The 15522-nt window shown below is 37.5% G+C and overlaps 2 protein-coding genes and 1 long non-coding RNA gene across 3 annotated transcripts in view; 2 read left to right on the forward strand and 1 right to left on the reverse strand.

Moving 5' to 3' along the window:
* Nucleotides 1–411: 411 nt before the first annotated feature.
* Nucleotides 412–1614, reverse strand: LOC148725297 (uncharacterized). The gene is made up of 2 exons (XR_015990501.1): nucleotides 1323–1614; nucleotides 412–1195 (listed from the first exon to the last, which is right to left on the reverse strand). It is a non-coding gene; the product is annotated as an uncharacterized LOC148725297 (long non-coding RNA).
* A 69-nt stretch (nucleotides 1615–1683) lies between these two features.
* LOC111329392 (uncharacterized protein C1orf50 homolog) lies at nucleotides 1684–5816 on the forward strand. The gene is made up of 4 exons (XM_022934091.2): nucleotides 1684–1843; nucleotides 2641–2843; nucleotides 3489–3629; nucleotides 4704–5816. Exons 1-4 carry the CDS (start codon nucleotides 1822–1824, stop codon nucleotides 4968–4970), a joined length of 633 nt encoding a protein of 210 aa, XP_022789826.2. The 5' UTR covers nucleotides 1684–1821; the 3' UTR covers nucleotides 4971–5816.
* Nucleotides 5817–9755: 3939 nt separating this feature from the next.
* Nucleotides 9756–15522, forward strand: part of LOC111329391 (6-phosphogluconate dehydrogenase, decarboxylating) — a 20318-nt gene continuing 14551 nt past the window's right edge. Inside the window, exons 1-6 of the mRNA XM_022934090.2 lie at nucleotides 9756–9861; nucleotides 10095–10128; nucleotides 10256–10297; nucleotides 11932–11992; nucleotides 13857–13975; nucleotides 14290–14355. Coding sequence (XP_022789825.2) covers nucleotides 9848–9861; nucleotides 10095–10128; nucleotides 10256–10297; nucleotides 11932–11992; nucleotides 13857–13975; nucleotides 14290–14355 — 336 coding nt within the window. The 5' untranslated portion in view covers nucleotides 9756–9847. The remainder of the gene's footprint in view (nucleotides 9862–10094; nucleotides 10129–10255; nucleotides 10298–11931; nucleotides 11993–13856; nucleotides 13976–14289; nucleotides 14356–15522) is intronic.

Raw genomic sequence — 15522 nt, forward strand, 5'->3', positions numbered from 1 at the left:
GTCGAAGGGTGCATGCATTCAGAGTGATCAGAGTGTTGTCGCGCTTGTGAAACAGTATGAAATGAGAATAGAAGAGCTCTAAAGAGAAATAGAAAGCATTTCAAAGAAGAATGAATGTTTAAAAAGTAGACTTTTTCTATTGAAAGATTTCGCGCCGACAGTTCTGCTGTGTCCTGCTACACTTCGTTTCCTATCAACGCTATTTTAATGGAAATCTACAATTATCTAGACCTCAGAGCGTGTTATATGATTGTTTTATTCCGCTCTGGTAAACAGAGGCATCTTCTGAAGTGAGTAGTTCCACATACTAGATTCAGAGAATTTGACGGGAACATGTCGTTAGCGGCGGAGTGTGAACTTGTGTTGTTTGCCGAGCGCAGTTGTTTTCGTTTAGAATAAAGATTATTGGGATCAGGATCAATGATGTTTATAACCTTTCCGCTCTTGATGTATTAAAATATAAGAAATTAGGTCAATTTAAGTGTAAGTAATCACAATTGACAATTTTCTCAAGCAATCAAAACACCTCGAAGTACGCATCTTGTGCTCGAAACTAGCCTTGTCACAAGCTTGCTTTTGTCTTTAAAGCTTTCGCTGGGTCACCTCTGCCCTTCAACCATAGTCTCAAGTTCTCAGTCTTGAATTGTGAGAGATTTCTATCTCCTAAGGAAGCTCCAGGAATGTCATTTTCGGTGCCCGGGTGGCCTCGCTTTCGTGAAATTATTCATAACCAGTCTCAAACCTCCATCGGATTTTCCGCCATTATGGCAAAGGTGTATTGTCACCCCCGAAAAAATCTTAAAGAGGGTGGCAAAGGGTATTCGCGTGACGCGTTGATGGCCCCAAAATTTGCAGTGAGACGCGTGATTGAAACCAAGTTATCCTCGTGAAGCGGGACCGGACTTCACAACGCGATGCGTGATTTGCTATTTTACAAGCGCGTGACGCGTGATTTACTAGACTTACTAAATAGATTTCCGTGATAAGTGAACGCTCTTTGACCTATGAAGTAACAAACAACTTGAATAGTAAATATCTATAGTAAGCTTAACTCTTGAGTTATATATATCCTGATTCTTTAACTTTGTTTTTATTGTGTTCGTTACTTGTAAAGTACCATTCGATATGGCGATAAGAAGCCCGAGTAAACACTCGCGGAGCGTCTAGTTTCAACAAGTAAGTTGTCTTTATTTGCCTAAAAAAAAGCGATATGACACGTGAAACGCAATTCATTCTAGAATAAAAAACGTTGGAAGCAATACAATTTTAAATAAAAACATCCGATGCGTTGAAATATTACAGTATTAGCTTAGCGTACTTACTCCTCCTTATGTGATGCGTGATCAGTTAAAAAAACTATCCGTGATGCGTGATTTACTAGAAAAGTCAGCGTGGTGAGTGATTGGAATCCCCCTTTCGCCACCTCCATCAACGGTGAGCCCGACTTTGGAAAAGTAGCCGTATTTGACGACACATGCAGGGAGAGAATCACGACGTATGTACAGAATAATGCAAAGTGTTCTCAGAGGAGGTTGACTTTGCCAAAGTACGGTTAGGTCGGGAAGAAGATTACCTTGTTCACGGGTGATGAACGTAAAGTCATCTCAAATTTGGTAAACCACTATATGACAGTAACACCACCAACACTATGTATCCATGTTGTACAGCGGTGATTGTAGCCCAGCCTCCTCGCCTCCTGGAGCGTAAGGAAAATCACTAAGTCTTCATTGCGTAAGAAAGAGGCTGAGGTATCTTATCATTCGGTTGGGTTGAGTCATCATCTAGACGGTTTTTAGTGTTTGCTCGAAGTATTTCCTTGCTATGGATGATCCTGCAGTGTTGGGTGAGTATTGAAACGGATGTTGTTGATGCATTTGGGCCTTGAAATTTCCGGAAAGTAAACTCTTCGAAATATGATTGTATTCTAGAGTCATCGTTACACTTAAAAAATGATTTACAAAAAATCACTGTATTTGTTCAGAAAGAAATCAGCGTTTTTTTCTTTTAACAAAAAAAAAAGGAGCTACATCACTCCTACAAATTATTTCATCGACGGGGTCGCTAAAAAACTTAGGTCAACTTGTGACGTAACATGTTATTTCACTCTTTAACATGTGTGAAAGACAGTACCTTTGGAAAGAAAATATATTGTCCGAGTTTGAAGTAAATTGGTTTTCCCCTGACTTTCTAAACTCAGTACAGGGCAACAAACTCCATGTGCAAGAACCATGTGTTTAACTTCAAAGTTAAATGGATTGAAATGTTGACAGAAAAAAACTGAAACTCCTAATTTATGCCCTGGAGAGGGTACCTCATTAGACAACTATGTCGACTGGGAATGAAAGGGCCAAAACAGTAGATAAACTACCTTTTTATCAATTTGCATGGTGGTTATGTCCAAGGGTGAAAAATTCACATCCTGTTTCCACTTCGCTATTATTGTACAGATTGTGCAAATCAGTTTTCTCACATGTTATTCTCACAAGTTGGTTCACTTCAGGGAGAAAATGACTTTTTGAGACTCAATATCTGGTTGATGTTTTCAAGACAAGAGCCAGTAACAGGCTAAAACTGCTGGCTAGTCTGCCATCTTTAGTCAGCAACTTCAAGCCCACTAATGGTGTAAAAATGTTTTGTCAGCACTCACTCCACATACTGTTGATGACCCTGAGTCAGCAGCTACCAAGCAGCTTGTAAACCCTGACCGTGTCCACAGACATGGTGATCCATACGATTTGGTGGTGTTGGCCCAAGAGGTACAAAAGGCTGATCAGTTTGTCAGGTGTGCTGCAAGTAATAAACTGATACTGATTGCAGAGCAGATCCGTCATCTTCAGGAACAAGTGAGTTTTAATGTGGACTTAAATTTTGGAATTTATTTTACATTTGTCTTTAGATTTTCAGCTATTAGGGGGTATCTGTTTTAGTAAGTTAATCAGAAGTATGTAATGGTTATAAATCCTGGGTAATATGTATGGTTGATGCCTTTCTTGAGTTATTGTTCTTACCAACCCCCACCCCTTTCTACTCCTTAAAAAATTTATTTTGTAAGCAACTAAGTGTTGCCACTGAACATTCATATTGTCTGGTTTTTTTTGTTTGTAGCCATTGCTTACCATTGCATTAGTGTCATTAAGGTCAAGTGTTAAATATGAGTGATTGAATTCTGGAAAACAGTTCTTATTTTTGTGGTTGTTTTGATTTACACGACAATAAGTTGAAAGTTGTTGCTATTGTTGTAGAATGTCTACCTTGTAAATTAATACAATCTGAAGACATTTGTAAATTTCTACTATAACAGCTGTTTAATGAGATGCACAGTTTGCTTAGTGATGTGTGGGATAAGGCCTTTTTATGATCAATAGTCATGTGTGTTGTTGAGAGTTACTGTTTTATTTCTGGATCCTCGATTAGAAAAGAAATGTGGTTGTTATTTTCATGAATGCCCTCAATAGAAAAGTAACAATTGTGCTAAATTTTCTTTTCAGGCAAGGAAAGTTTTAGAGGAAACGAAAAGGGATGCAGAACTTCACCATGCTGCTTGTAACTTCAAGAAAAGACCAGGCCAAATGTACTACTTGTATAGAAGAAGTAATGGAACAACATACTTCTCCATGCTATCACCAAAGGTAACAAGACAACACTCTCAAGGGCTTATGTGTGAAAACATAACAAAGCTATACATGTTCTTTTGAATTTTTTTTTTTTTTTTTAAATCTGTATTTTGGTGCTAGACTGTCCAATCACAACTCTCCATAGTTCATTTCATGAGCCCAAAGCTAGTGAAAACAAGGTCCCACTAAGGAGAGTGCTGGCCAGCCATGTCCCTCATAATTGTGGGGTAGTCCAATTGTTTCATCAGACCTGAATTATATCCAATCCCCCCTGACAGAGGTCAAACCATTTTGTTCACTTTACTCTCTTGTATTGTACATTGCATTGAAAGCCATTTGTACCCCACCCTACCTTTCCAATGGAAAATTAGGCACTGGTAGTTATTGGAGATTTCTTATCTCTTTGACACAAAGAGTGACAAGCATCTGTTTTGTCAACATCACCCCTAAATCATGTGCTAAGGTTGCAAGAGTAAAGGAAATGATCACTAACTAAAGCTCTTGATTGTTAAACAAATTCTCCATGTCAGCACTTTGGAGAACAGAATGGAGAACATGCACACAGTTGTTGGGATGTAAAGGGTTAGATATTTAATCCCCATTTCAAGAAGAGCACTGACATTTTAGTCTAGTAGCAGTTGTATCATGAATTATGGATGATTGTGGATTATTCCATAATAAATATTGAATTAATAGATTTCAAGTTGCCATTTGTCTGTTCAGCGTTACATCACATATGACATCAAAATTTGGTGAGAACTTATAAGTGACAGACAAACCACAGTCAAGAGTACTACATTTTCAAGTCCTCTGTTATTTTTTGCTGAACAGACAACTGGTAATATGGAAACTATTTGTTTTTGTATGATTTAATAGACAAAAGTTTGTAATGGTTATATTATCACATGATATCTCTGTTGTCCAATAGATCGTAAGTAAGACACAATCAAAATGCATGTATAGTGAAAAACAGATTCCATGTGGCTGGGTATCTGATTATTAGTAGATTACAAATGACATTAAAACGAGGTAAGAATAAAAAACATTTTCAAGTCATCATTACATGTTATTTTTCCTTTTTTTCCACAGGAATGGGGGCCAAGCTGTCCTCATGAGGCCTTAGGAGCCTATCGGCTTGAAGCTGATATGTCTTGGACAAAGGCTGAAGATGTAGAGCGACGTAGCAAAGACATTGCACTGGTTGATCACTTGCTTTCACAAGAGGTTCCAGCAATTGAATATGTTTTACCTCCACACGATAACAATGGATTTTCTACCAAGCCTGCAATAAAACACAAGACTGTTATTGAAGATGTTAGTGACCAGGCAGATCCAATTGTGGAAGAACCTCGGTAAAACAATTGTGGCATTTTGACAGAAAACATTTTACTTACTTTTAAGGACATAGCAGTGAGAGGAGAGCACAATTAAAGAGTAAAAATTTGATTTGTTATAATTATGACTATGCCAAGTGGAGCTCAGGCATGGAAGAAACTGGACAACTGTTCAAAAATGTATTTTTTAAGTTTGCACCATGAAATATGAAATCTGTTTTGAAATTGCTCCTGAGCACTGCAACTGGGGTTTTCTTGGTCAAGCTTTATGAGGGTTTTTAAGGTTGAGAAGTTATGGAAGCTACTGCAGTAATAGCTGCAGTGTTATGTGCAAATATTTGGTAAAGAAATTGATAGAAACCCAGTAACCTGTGTGTAACAGAAGCAAATGATGGTTGTAGTGTCCAAGGACAGGTACCTAACAAGTTGTCATTGACCAGCACACTGATTACATACTACTTGCAGTAACAAATACCCGTTCAGTAAAAGTTAATGAATCAAGAATTTGATTTTAGATTTAATTAATGCTTTTAGAATCCAAATTATGGTTTTTTGGTTTGCTCTGAAGTCTGAATAAACAAAGGATGTTGATTTGATATTAGATGCCAATCTCCTGTTTACCCTGGGTTAGTTCACAGGGTTAGCAGTGATATACTGGAGGGCCTGCCCTTTTACTTTTTTCTGTAGCTGACAAGGGACACATCTGACAACAGTCTCAACAAGAAGTTAGAGGTTATATTTATCATTCCATTACATTTAAGTAGTATGTAGTAGCAATTGTATTGAATTGAAGACATTGAGCGGTGGTGCTGGCACAACATACAACATATAATAGGAAAAGGTTCTAATAAATATCTTGTTACTCTTGGCCAAAGAAGGAAATATTTATTTTGTCTTACCTTGTACACCGTAACATCAGTAACCATATTTCCCATACTGTTCTCTATACATTTCCTTTGGTGCTGACAAGGAGAATTTGTTTAACAATCAAATCTTCCTTGTCTTGTGATCATTTCCTTCATTCTCGTGATCGTAATGAGTGATCCAGCTGTATTGCTGTAAGGAGAAATTAGATGCTGGTCACTCTTTGGGTTTTAAGGTTATATGAGCTTTGCTTTTCAATGAAAACTATAGATAAATTTGGCATCCAGATTTTCATTCTGTGGCTAGGTATTTAACTTATGGAAATTCTAGTGAGACTGCTTATTTTCTTTAATATACTACCTGATGATAGCTCTGATGAACAACTGAGAGGGTTACATCATATCTTATTCTGAAGGCGAAGAAATACTCATTTTAAGTTAAGAGACTGGATAAAATTAAATGTAGTGTGCAGAAATAACCATTCAAAATGTCCGATTACCACATTTGATTCTTGTTTAGTCAAGAGCTTTGATTGATATGGCAAGCGTGATGGTGTGATGATATATTAATTTAATAGAAGTTGCTAATTAGAATAGTTAACTTGCAATTGTAACGTTTCTTTTGGACAACTTAAAACATTGAAACATTTCTGGGCCTTTCCAGTTAACTTACTGGTGGCATCTTGCAAGGAGAAGAGCTTTGAAGATTGAAATTTTTAACAATTGTTCTTGCAAGTACAAGAGAGCTTACCATAATTTTTGTCGCTGATAGTACAACTTTGGTAATCCTGCAGTCGCCTTCTTCGTTAATTGTGACGCTAATGATCCCTGTTCTCCTCTCTGAAAGTTTGATCGTTTTTGTTTACTTGTTACGTTAGTGTTGCGCACACCCTTTTGCGTTTGAATGTAAACGTTATTGTCGCGCGCTCTCATTGTTTTGCGTTTGAATGTTACGTTAGAGTGGCGCATTCTCTTTGTTTTGCGATTGAATGTTACGTGAGGGTCGCACATTCTCGTTGTTTTGCATTTGAACTTTACGTCATACATTTTCTTTGTTTTTCGTTTGAATGTTATGTTAGAGTCGCACATTCTATTTGTTATACGTTTGAATACTACTTTAGTTTCGCACCCTCTCATTTGTTTCGTTGCTTATTACGAGTTTAAGTCGCGTTCTCTCATTGTTTGCGTTTGAATGATACTGTAGTGTCGCGCGCTCTCTTTGTTCTGCAATTAATTGTTTCACGTTTTGTTTCGTGCTCTCGTTGATTTGCGTTTTGTTGGTTACATTAGTGTCGCGCGCTTAATTTGTTATTTGTTTAAATGTTACATTAGTGTCGCGCGCTTTATTTGTTATTCGTTTGAAAAGGACGTAAAGACAGCAGAGTGACGATAACTCTCAATAAAGAAACGACAACTTTGAATTTAAATTTCCAAGACATGTTTCGACATTCTGATGTTATTTTCAGTTGCAAATGAGCTTTTAACGGTTGTACATTTGAATTTATATTCCGGTACGTTACAAATTACGTGTAGGGCTACGTTACAATTTGATCATAAAACACACCCTTAAACAAGAAACCAGTCTCAGCTATTGCGAAGGTAAAAAGCGTTTTTAAGGTTAGCGGCGTTTATCTTAAGACCAGGGTTACCTTGATAAATGTATCTGATCACCAGATCAATGCATTCATCAAGAGGTATACTAGTGAACAAACTCTCAACATCGAAAGATACCATGAACTTCCCTGAGGTTGATAACTGGTTGATTTCATGTACTAAAGAAAACGTGTCGCGGACGTTGTATTCACGCGGGACATGTGGCTCAAGAAGATTACGAAGGAACTTAATTAGATAAATTGTAATTGTAGGTACCTATTGAAGATACTGTGGGTCGAAAAGGAGGTGGTTCATTAGGCGGCCGAGCCTGGTGCATTTTAGGTAGCTCATAAAACCTGGCTGGTTGAGAACCAACTGGATAGATTCTCTCATAGGTATCTCATTTGCAACTGAAGATGACATGAGAATGTCGATACATGTCTTGGAAATTTAAACTCAAAGTTGTCGTTTCTTTATTGAGAGTTATTCGTTTGAATGTTGCATCAATGTCGCGCGCTTTATTTGTCATGCGCTTGAATGTTACTTTAGTGTCGCGCGCTTTATTTGTTATGCATTTGAATGTTACATTAATGTCGTGCGCTTTATTTGTTTTGCCCTTGAATGTCACATTAGTGTCGCGCGCTTTATTTGTTATGCATTTGAATGTTGTATTAGCTCACGCGCTTTATTTGTTGTGCGTTTGAATGTTACATTAGTATCGCGCGCTTTCTTAGTTCTGCATTTGATTGGCTTACGTTTCGTTGCGCGCTCTCATTGTTTTGCGTTTGATCGTTAAATTAGTGTTGCACCCTATCTTCGTTTTGCGTTTGAACGTTACTTTAGTTTCGCGCGCTTTCTCTTTTCTGTATTGATTGTTTTACGTTTTGTTGCGCGATCTCCTTGTTTTGCGTTTGATCTTCGCCTTAGTGTTGCGCGCTCTATTTGTTTTGTATTGGATTGTTTTATGTTAGTTTCACGCGGACCCTTTTCCGCCTTTGATTGTTGCATCTGTGTAGCGCACTCTCTTTGGTTTGCGTTGGTGTATTAATGCAGCGTACTTTCTCTGCTTTCGTTACGTTAGTGATATGCATTTTCTTTGTGTTTGAATTCCTAGATTTTGACAAGTGTAATGCCCTTTTGATCAATACATGTTAAAAAGCGCACTAGAAATTAATACGTTATTATTATTATTATTATTGTTATTGATCGTCACGTTTCGCGATCTCTATATGTCTAGCTTGATTGGTACGGTGGTGATGCAAGCTCCCTTTGCTTGTCCTATCGCTATGGTAGTGATGTGCTCTGTTTTTGTTCAATATAGTGATGTGCCTTTTGTTCGTTCTGTGGATTCTGTGGTTAATTGCCACGTGATGTGCGCCCTTAGTTATGTTTGATCGTTACCTTTTAGTGTTGCACGTGCGGTACTTTAGTGGTGTTAGTGGTGAACGTTACTTTATTTGCGTTTGATTTCCTCTTTGGTAAAGTGATATCACCGAGGCTTTTGATTCTCTTGTATTCCTTGACTCTATAAACTCTTTACCATATATTTGTCACAGCTGGATACAGAGAGAACCGTTTGGTAGAGATAAAGGAAAACGTGAAGCTCCGATTGAAAAAGCAAACAAACAAAAGATTAGCGAAAACGAAAAAAGAGAAGAAAAGAAAGGAAGGAAGAAAAAAGAGAGAAAGTTTGAAAAAAGGGAAAAACAAAAAAGCATTGAACAAACATACAATTTTGCTTGCTTTGTATCGAAAATATCTTTTTTTTTTTCTTTTCTCTGCTTTATGATTTCAAAGAGCTCCTTTTGAACCATGCTTGGAGAATAATTCTGTAAAGAAAAAAACTTTAGGTATAAAGTAAGGTATAAATTGTTTCATAAAGTAAGGTAAAAATGTTGTTTCATAAAGTAAGGTATAAATTGTTTCATTTATACCTTCAACCTTCTGCAAAGAAGGTTAAAGGTATAAATGAAACAATTCCTGATCAAATCCAGAGGAAAACTTACTTGGTGGTGATCCGCACGAGATGGGTTAATAACTGAACTGAAGAAAACATAAAAGACACGTGAAACTATTGACTTCCACGTGCATCTCACGTGGTATTAATATCGGCAGTTGTGCGGAATGTACAGTACAATGTTTATGGACAGAATGTATGCTGAAATGATTAACTTGTAACCGGTGTATTTTTCCGATATTCTCGTTCAAATGCGCGCAGAATTCTCATGCAAGCTTGAACCTAAACGAGAAGTCCCAGTAAAACAACAAATTAGTTAAAACTTTCCCGCTTCATTGCTCAAGCTACGATGTGACAGAATTTGATTGGTGTAACGCGGTCATTAAATCTCCCTAGGGTAATAAATATTCATGTGATGTAACCACCCTTTTCAGCACTTGCTGTACATATCCAAGTCTTGACGCCTGGGAAACATTGTAAAGAAACATGGCTGAACAAAAGTATGCTAAAATTTATGCTTCTTTACTTAACAATCCAGAAAGAGAGTTTCGACTATTGCTGCAAATTGATCTTGTTGTTAGCCCGGATCTACCCTTGCCCTTATGTTGCACAAAATTGGCGTTCCAATCGCTCGACATGGAGCTCTGAGTTCGAATGGTCTAGTCCAAATTTGCTAAATGTCGAGTCAAAATTCTCAACGCCTTTCTGTTCTCTCTTCTCATTTGCATCGCAGGGCAGACATAGCTTTGATCGGTTTAGCTGTTATGGTGAGTCACATTTATTTCATTGCATTTACAGACTCTGAAGTTGTCTTGATCAATATTTTGGCCTAACATGATTTTGCAAATTTCGACACAGTTAATTGAGCTCAGAGGTTTTCTTATTGTCTTAAAGGGTCAAAACCTAATCCTAAACATGAACGATCATGGATTCGTGGTAAGTTTTACTTTCAAATTTGCTAAAAGTTTATTAATGCCCAAGTTTGTTGGGGTTTGACAATTCAGGATTGCATGACACCAATTTATTCATCAGCTTTTGATAATTGATGTTTTCTTTGTTCTTAGTGTTTGTAATTTATTCCAATATTTAATATAAGCGGCTAACATTTATTTTTTCGATGTTTTGGAGCTATGTATGTTTGTTTTGCTCGTATTTACAGTAGTTTCAAGTAAACTTTTAGGTCAAAGTCCTCCATTTTGGAAAAACAGATCATTCTCGCTTCACTGATTGGACATCACTATCATTACTTTTTTCCTTGTTCTACATAGCTTTACGTCATGTGGTAATGAAAAGAACAACGTAGTCTGACTCTTTGATCTGTGGTTTCCCTTTACATCAACATCAGTTGGAAAGATATATACATCAGCCAATCACATCACAGCAATCAATGGCACACTTTCAAGCCATTGTGTTTTTTTTTTGTCTGTTAACTCCAATATTCTACACCAAGTTGAATTACTATATTTGTAACCAAGGAGGTTTTGCTATATGACTTGGAGAAAATTACGTAATTTGAAATTTTGTGGTTTCCTCTTGTTCCGTATCTTTTTGTTGTCAAACTAAAACCCATTCAATGATAACATTGCCAGAACTTGATTATTCCTAAATAGCGTTTTCCCTTTACAGCTAATTTATTACTAAGGCAGTGACCATTCCCTCAGGCTTGATCAGTTTGAACAATGTAAACACAATTGAGCTTTTCTATACAAACTAGTGAAATATAGGAACCACCCTACATTATAACATTTTTCCTTACTATTGGTATAGTATGTTTAGGAACTCTTTGTGGCAGTTTCTTTTTGGATCTAAATTACAGGGTTCTCCATAAAGTTACAATTAATAAAATCACAGTGACTATTTTTCTCTTCACTTGCAAACATAAACAGAGGACCTCTCTTAATTTGCTACACACAAACTAAACAGGAATATTTTTTCCCATTACATAGAAAATCTTGGTGCTATTAATAACTATTTAGTGAGTCACCCATGACCTATCCTTGATGTGTCAAACTTAAAGGGTGTGGACATGAGGCAATATTTGAGAATTTCGTTGCTAATGACTCATAAAAGCTGAAAAAAATTCAAAAGAATTTGCCAAATAAAGAAGAATGTTAAGTGTTTGTGTCAAAGGAAAGACAAAGTAAAATTGTGAATCGTTTTTAAAGATTCCATTCTCAGATTGTAAATATTTGCAATCATGAGTGAAAACTGTAGGAGAACTTAAATGTTTGAAACTTGAAACAGGCATGAATGGGGAGTTAATAAAGATCAAAGCTAAATTCATAAGTGTTAACTTAAAAAACATTTACTTTTTCCAATTTGTTTCTTGGAAGTCATCTTTGTTTATTTCAATTTTGTCAATTGGCCGAAAAGAACATTAATTTTGATTAATTTATGAATGATCTTCAATGCATATAGATTTATAGGTTTCTTGAGAAACAATAGGCAAACAAAAGAAATTTTAAAATGTTCTTTGGTTAGCTTGTTTTCCTTTCCCAGAACAAGAAACATTTTAATTTGAATTGTACTCAGGGATGATTGATATTTTATTTGTTTTCTTTTGTTTCAAGGTTTGTGCCTTTAACAGAACTGTTGAAAAAGTTGACAGATTTTTAGCTAATGAAGCAAAAGGTAATAATTTTATATTTTCTAGACCTTATCTGTGGTTAAAATTTAGTTAACCCATTAATGGCCGCAGCTTTTGTGGAAAACTGTGTTTTGAAGCTAGGACAGCAGATTTCAGGTCACTGTTGGGGTTTTAAAAGCTCCAACTTACCAAAAACCACTTGACAGCTCGTGCACTCGACGGCCTTTCGATCCAAATGCAAAATGGCGGCCTGAAAATCTCGGGCACGCGCAGAGAGCAAAATTTCCACATAGTTTTTGGGTTGAAAAGTCATGCCCCACTTACGACTTCTACTTTTCTCTCTTTCTCCTGCCCTTTTTTTCCCCTCTCCTTGCCTAAAGTTTCTCCTCACTTGCTGGAAATTGAGTAGGCTTCAGTTTGGTGTAGAGATTTTTCAGAAACTACTCATTATTTTCAAAGCACATGCTCGGAAAGGTAGGTGGGTAGTGAAACACGATCTTCGTGCAGATTTTCCGGTCAAAGTGACACGGTTTTTTGGCTATTTCTCCAATCTCCTCCACTCAATTGCGCTCATTCTGGTATCGTCTGCAAGATATTTTCAACCCGTTCAAGTAGATGCTCGAATTCGTGCTCCAGGGTTAAAATTGATGACGTCACAGGGCGTAGAAAGGCTGTGGGTCCCCATGGGCGCATACGGGCGCACTGGACGTTAATGGGTTAACCCTAACCCTAAAAGATACCCTAACCCTAACTTTTTCACCTGATTTTAGGTTACCCTAACCTATTTGATTGCTTAATGCCAAAAAGTGGATTTTTCCGAAAAAACTTGCTTCTTTGTTAACCCATTAATGGCCGCAGCTTTTGTGGAAAACTGTGTTTTGAAGCTAGGACAGCAGATTTCAGGTCACTGTTGGGGTTTTAAAAGCTCCAACTTACCAAAAACCACTTGACAGCTCGTGCACTCGACGGCCTTTCGATCCAAATGCAAAATGGCGGCCTGAAAATCTCGGGCACGCGCAGAGAGCAAAATTTCCACATAGTTTTTGGGTTGAAAAGTCATGCCCCACTTACGACTTCTACTTTTCTCTCTTTCTCCTGCCCTTTTTTTCCCCTCTCCTTGCCTAAAGTTTCTCCTCACTTGCTGGAAATTGAGTAGGCTTCAGTTTGGTGTAGAGATTTTTCAGAAACTACTCATTATTTTCAAAGCACATGCTCGGAAAGGTAGGTGGGTAGTGAAACACAATCTTCGTGCAGATTTTCCGGTCAAAGTGACACGGTTTTTTGGCTATTTCTCCAATCTCCTCCACTCAATTGTGCTCATTCTGATATCGTCTGCAAGATATTTTCAACCCGTTCAAGTAGATGCTCGAATTCGTGCTCCAGGGTTAAAATTGATGACGTCACAGGGCGTAGAAAGGCTGTAGGTCCCCATGGGCGCATACGGGCGCACTGGACGTTAATGGGTTAAGTAGATATCTTCTTGATGTGATAAGTGTTGTTGCCCTTTGTTTCCCATGCAGATAATACAGAGAACTATTATTAGTATATCGATATTCAATGTGGCAGTGATATTAGAGAACAGGAACAGATCCGAGCAATTTTTATATGGTCCAAAATTGGCTAACTGAGTGTGTCGCCATTAACCCCCCCCCCCCCACTTCTCCCCCATTTTTCTGTCAGTTACTTAAACAAATCAGCCAGTTGAGTGGCAATGTAGGATCTTGTCATTACAAGAATTTTGATGACAGGCAAGTTGTAAAAGCAACCACTGGTATAAGAGGGGTTGCAAGTCTGGAGCCACGGACCTTTCTATTCCTTTTAGATTTTTTTCCCTTGTTCACCATACTGATTATCCCATAGTCCTAGACTTGCATCTAAAAAAATTATCATTTGCACCATACTCACCAGGCACTAAAGTCATTGGTGCCAAGTCAATGGAAGACATGGTATCCAAGTTGAAGAAACCAAGAAGGGTCATGATGTTGGTTAAAGCTGGTTCTGCTGTTGATGCTTTCATTGCGCAGCTTGTAAGTTTAGCTGAATAATAGTCCCAAAACTCTTTTGCAGTTTCTAAGCATTTCTTCATTGTTTGAATTACTGAGATGAATAATGTATTTTTCCTCATTTTGTTTTATTTTGACTTTTTTGTTTGTTTGTTTTTTTCATTACCAAGGGTTTATCAAAATAGTTTTTTTTACAAAGGTTCATTTGCCAATTTACTCTGTTGAATTGTTTTCATTAAAACAGCCTAAACCCTAACTCCATTGTGGCAGAAATATTACTAAAAATATTATAAAACTTACAGAAATTCTCATCATGACCTCTACTGCTATCTAAATAGGTCCCACTTCTGGAGCCCGGAGACATCATCATTGATGGAGGAAACTCCGAATATAGAGATTCAATTGTAAGTGTTATTCAACAGACAAAAAATTGAATGAATGTAAATGCAATTGAGCTAATCGCCTTCCGGTTAGTTCAATTGGTTAGAGTGCCGGATTGTGTTGTGTGGGAGGTCGTGGTTTCAAGCCCCGGCCGGACAGATACTCGTGGTCTTAAAATAAGTGAGGAGAATTTGCTACCTTTCTATAATCAAAAAATGGATAGATATTCTAGTCTTCTTGGATAAGGACGAATAAACCGTAGGCCCCGTCTCGTGCAGGGTTAGGGGTAGGAGACATAAATTTCCCACGCACGAGATTACTGTGTAGTGGATGTCCTCCCCTGGGATGGGATGGGTGGGAATTGGCCCTTAAAAGCCCCAAGGGGAGTGGTCAACTAATGTATGTATGTATGTATGTGTGTGTGTGCGTGCGTGCGTGCGCGCGCAGTAAAAGTAAAATAAAGTGGCCTTCATTTGGTACAAAAAAGTTTGTTGGCAGCATTTTACCTGTTTTGAGAACTGCATACTTTGCTGAGGACAAAGGTTGGGAAAATCTGCAAGCTATGTGGAGTGAAAATGTATGAAGTTCAAAATACTTTTGGACCAAATGTAGGCTATGAGGTTTTATATTCATTGAATATATAAGGCAAAACATTTAGGAACAGCTTTCCCTAAATTCAAAAACATGGATTTTGTGATATGAGATTGGACAGTCGGGTGATATTTGACAATTATTCCACGAGCACACGTTGGATATGAGATGATAGATACCCAACGAGGTGTGTAGCGCCAAGTTGGCTATAATAATCTCATATCCAACAAGCACCAGTGGAATAATTGTTTTATTAAAGAAAACGCCCCCAAGATATTAAACAAATCTTTAATTTACTTTTACTAATTTATTTTACTCCATTTTCACTGCTTTAATTTTTGCAGTGGGGAAGGACTAGAAAGGAACATACGAACCATACGTGCTAGTCCACCCTCCCACCCATCCTACCCCAGGGGAGGACATCCATCACACAGTAATCTCATGTGTGGGAAATTAACGTCTCCTACCCCAAACCTGCAAGAGACAGGACCTCCATTTATTTGTCCCTATCCAAGAAGACTAGAATATCTAACCATTTCTTGATGTTATACAAAGGTAGCAAATTCTTCTCAATTATTTTTAAGACCCTGAGTGTTGGT

The sequence above is a fragment of the Stylophora pistillata genome, chromosome 8, assembly GCF_964205215.1.
Source record: "Stylophora pistillata chromosome 8, jaStyPist1.2, whole genome shotgun sequence".
Taxonomy (NCBI): domain Eukaryota; kingdom Metazoa; phylum Cnidaria; class Anthozoa; order Scleractinia; family Pocilloporidae; genus Stylophora; species Stylophora pistillata.

Excerpts from the sequence above, each read along its gene's own strand:
- LOC111329392 (XM_022934091.2), top strand. The coding sequence starts at position 1,822 with ATGGATGATCCTGCAGTGTTGG. Across the intron at positions 1,844-2,640 it reads GGATGATCCTGCAGTGTTGG|CACTCACTCCACATACTGTT; the intron begins GTGAGTATTGAA and ends ATGTTTTGTCAG. Across the intron at positions 3,630-4,703 it reads TCTCCATGCTATCACCAAAG|GAATGGGGGCCAAGCTGTCC; the intron begins GTAACAAGACAA and ends TTTTTTCCACAG.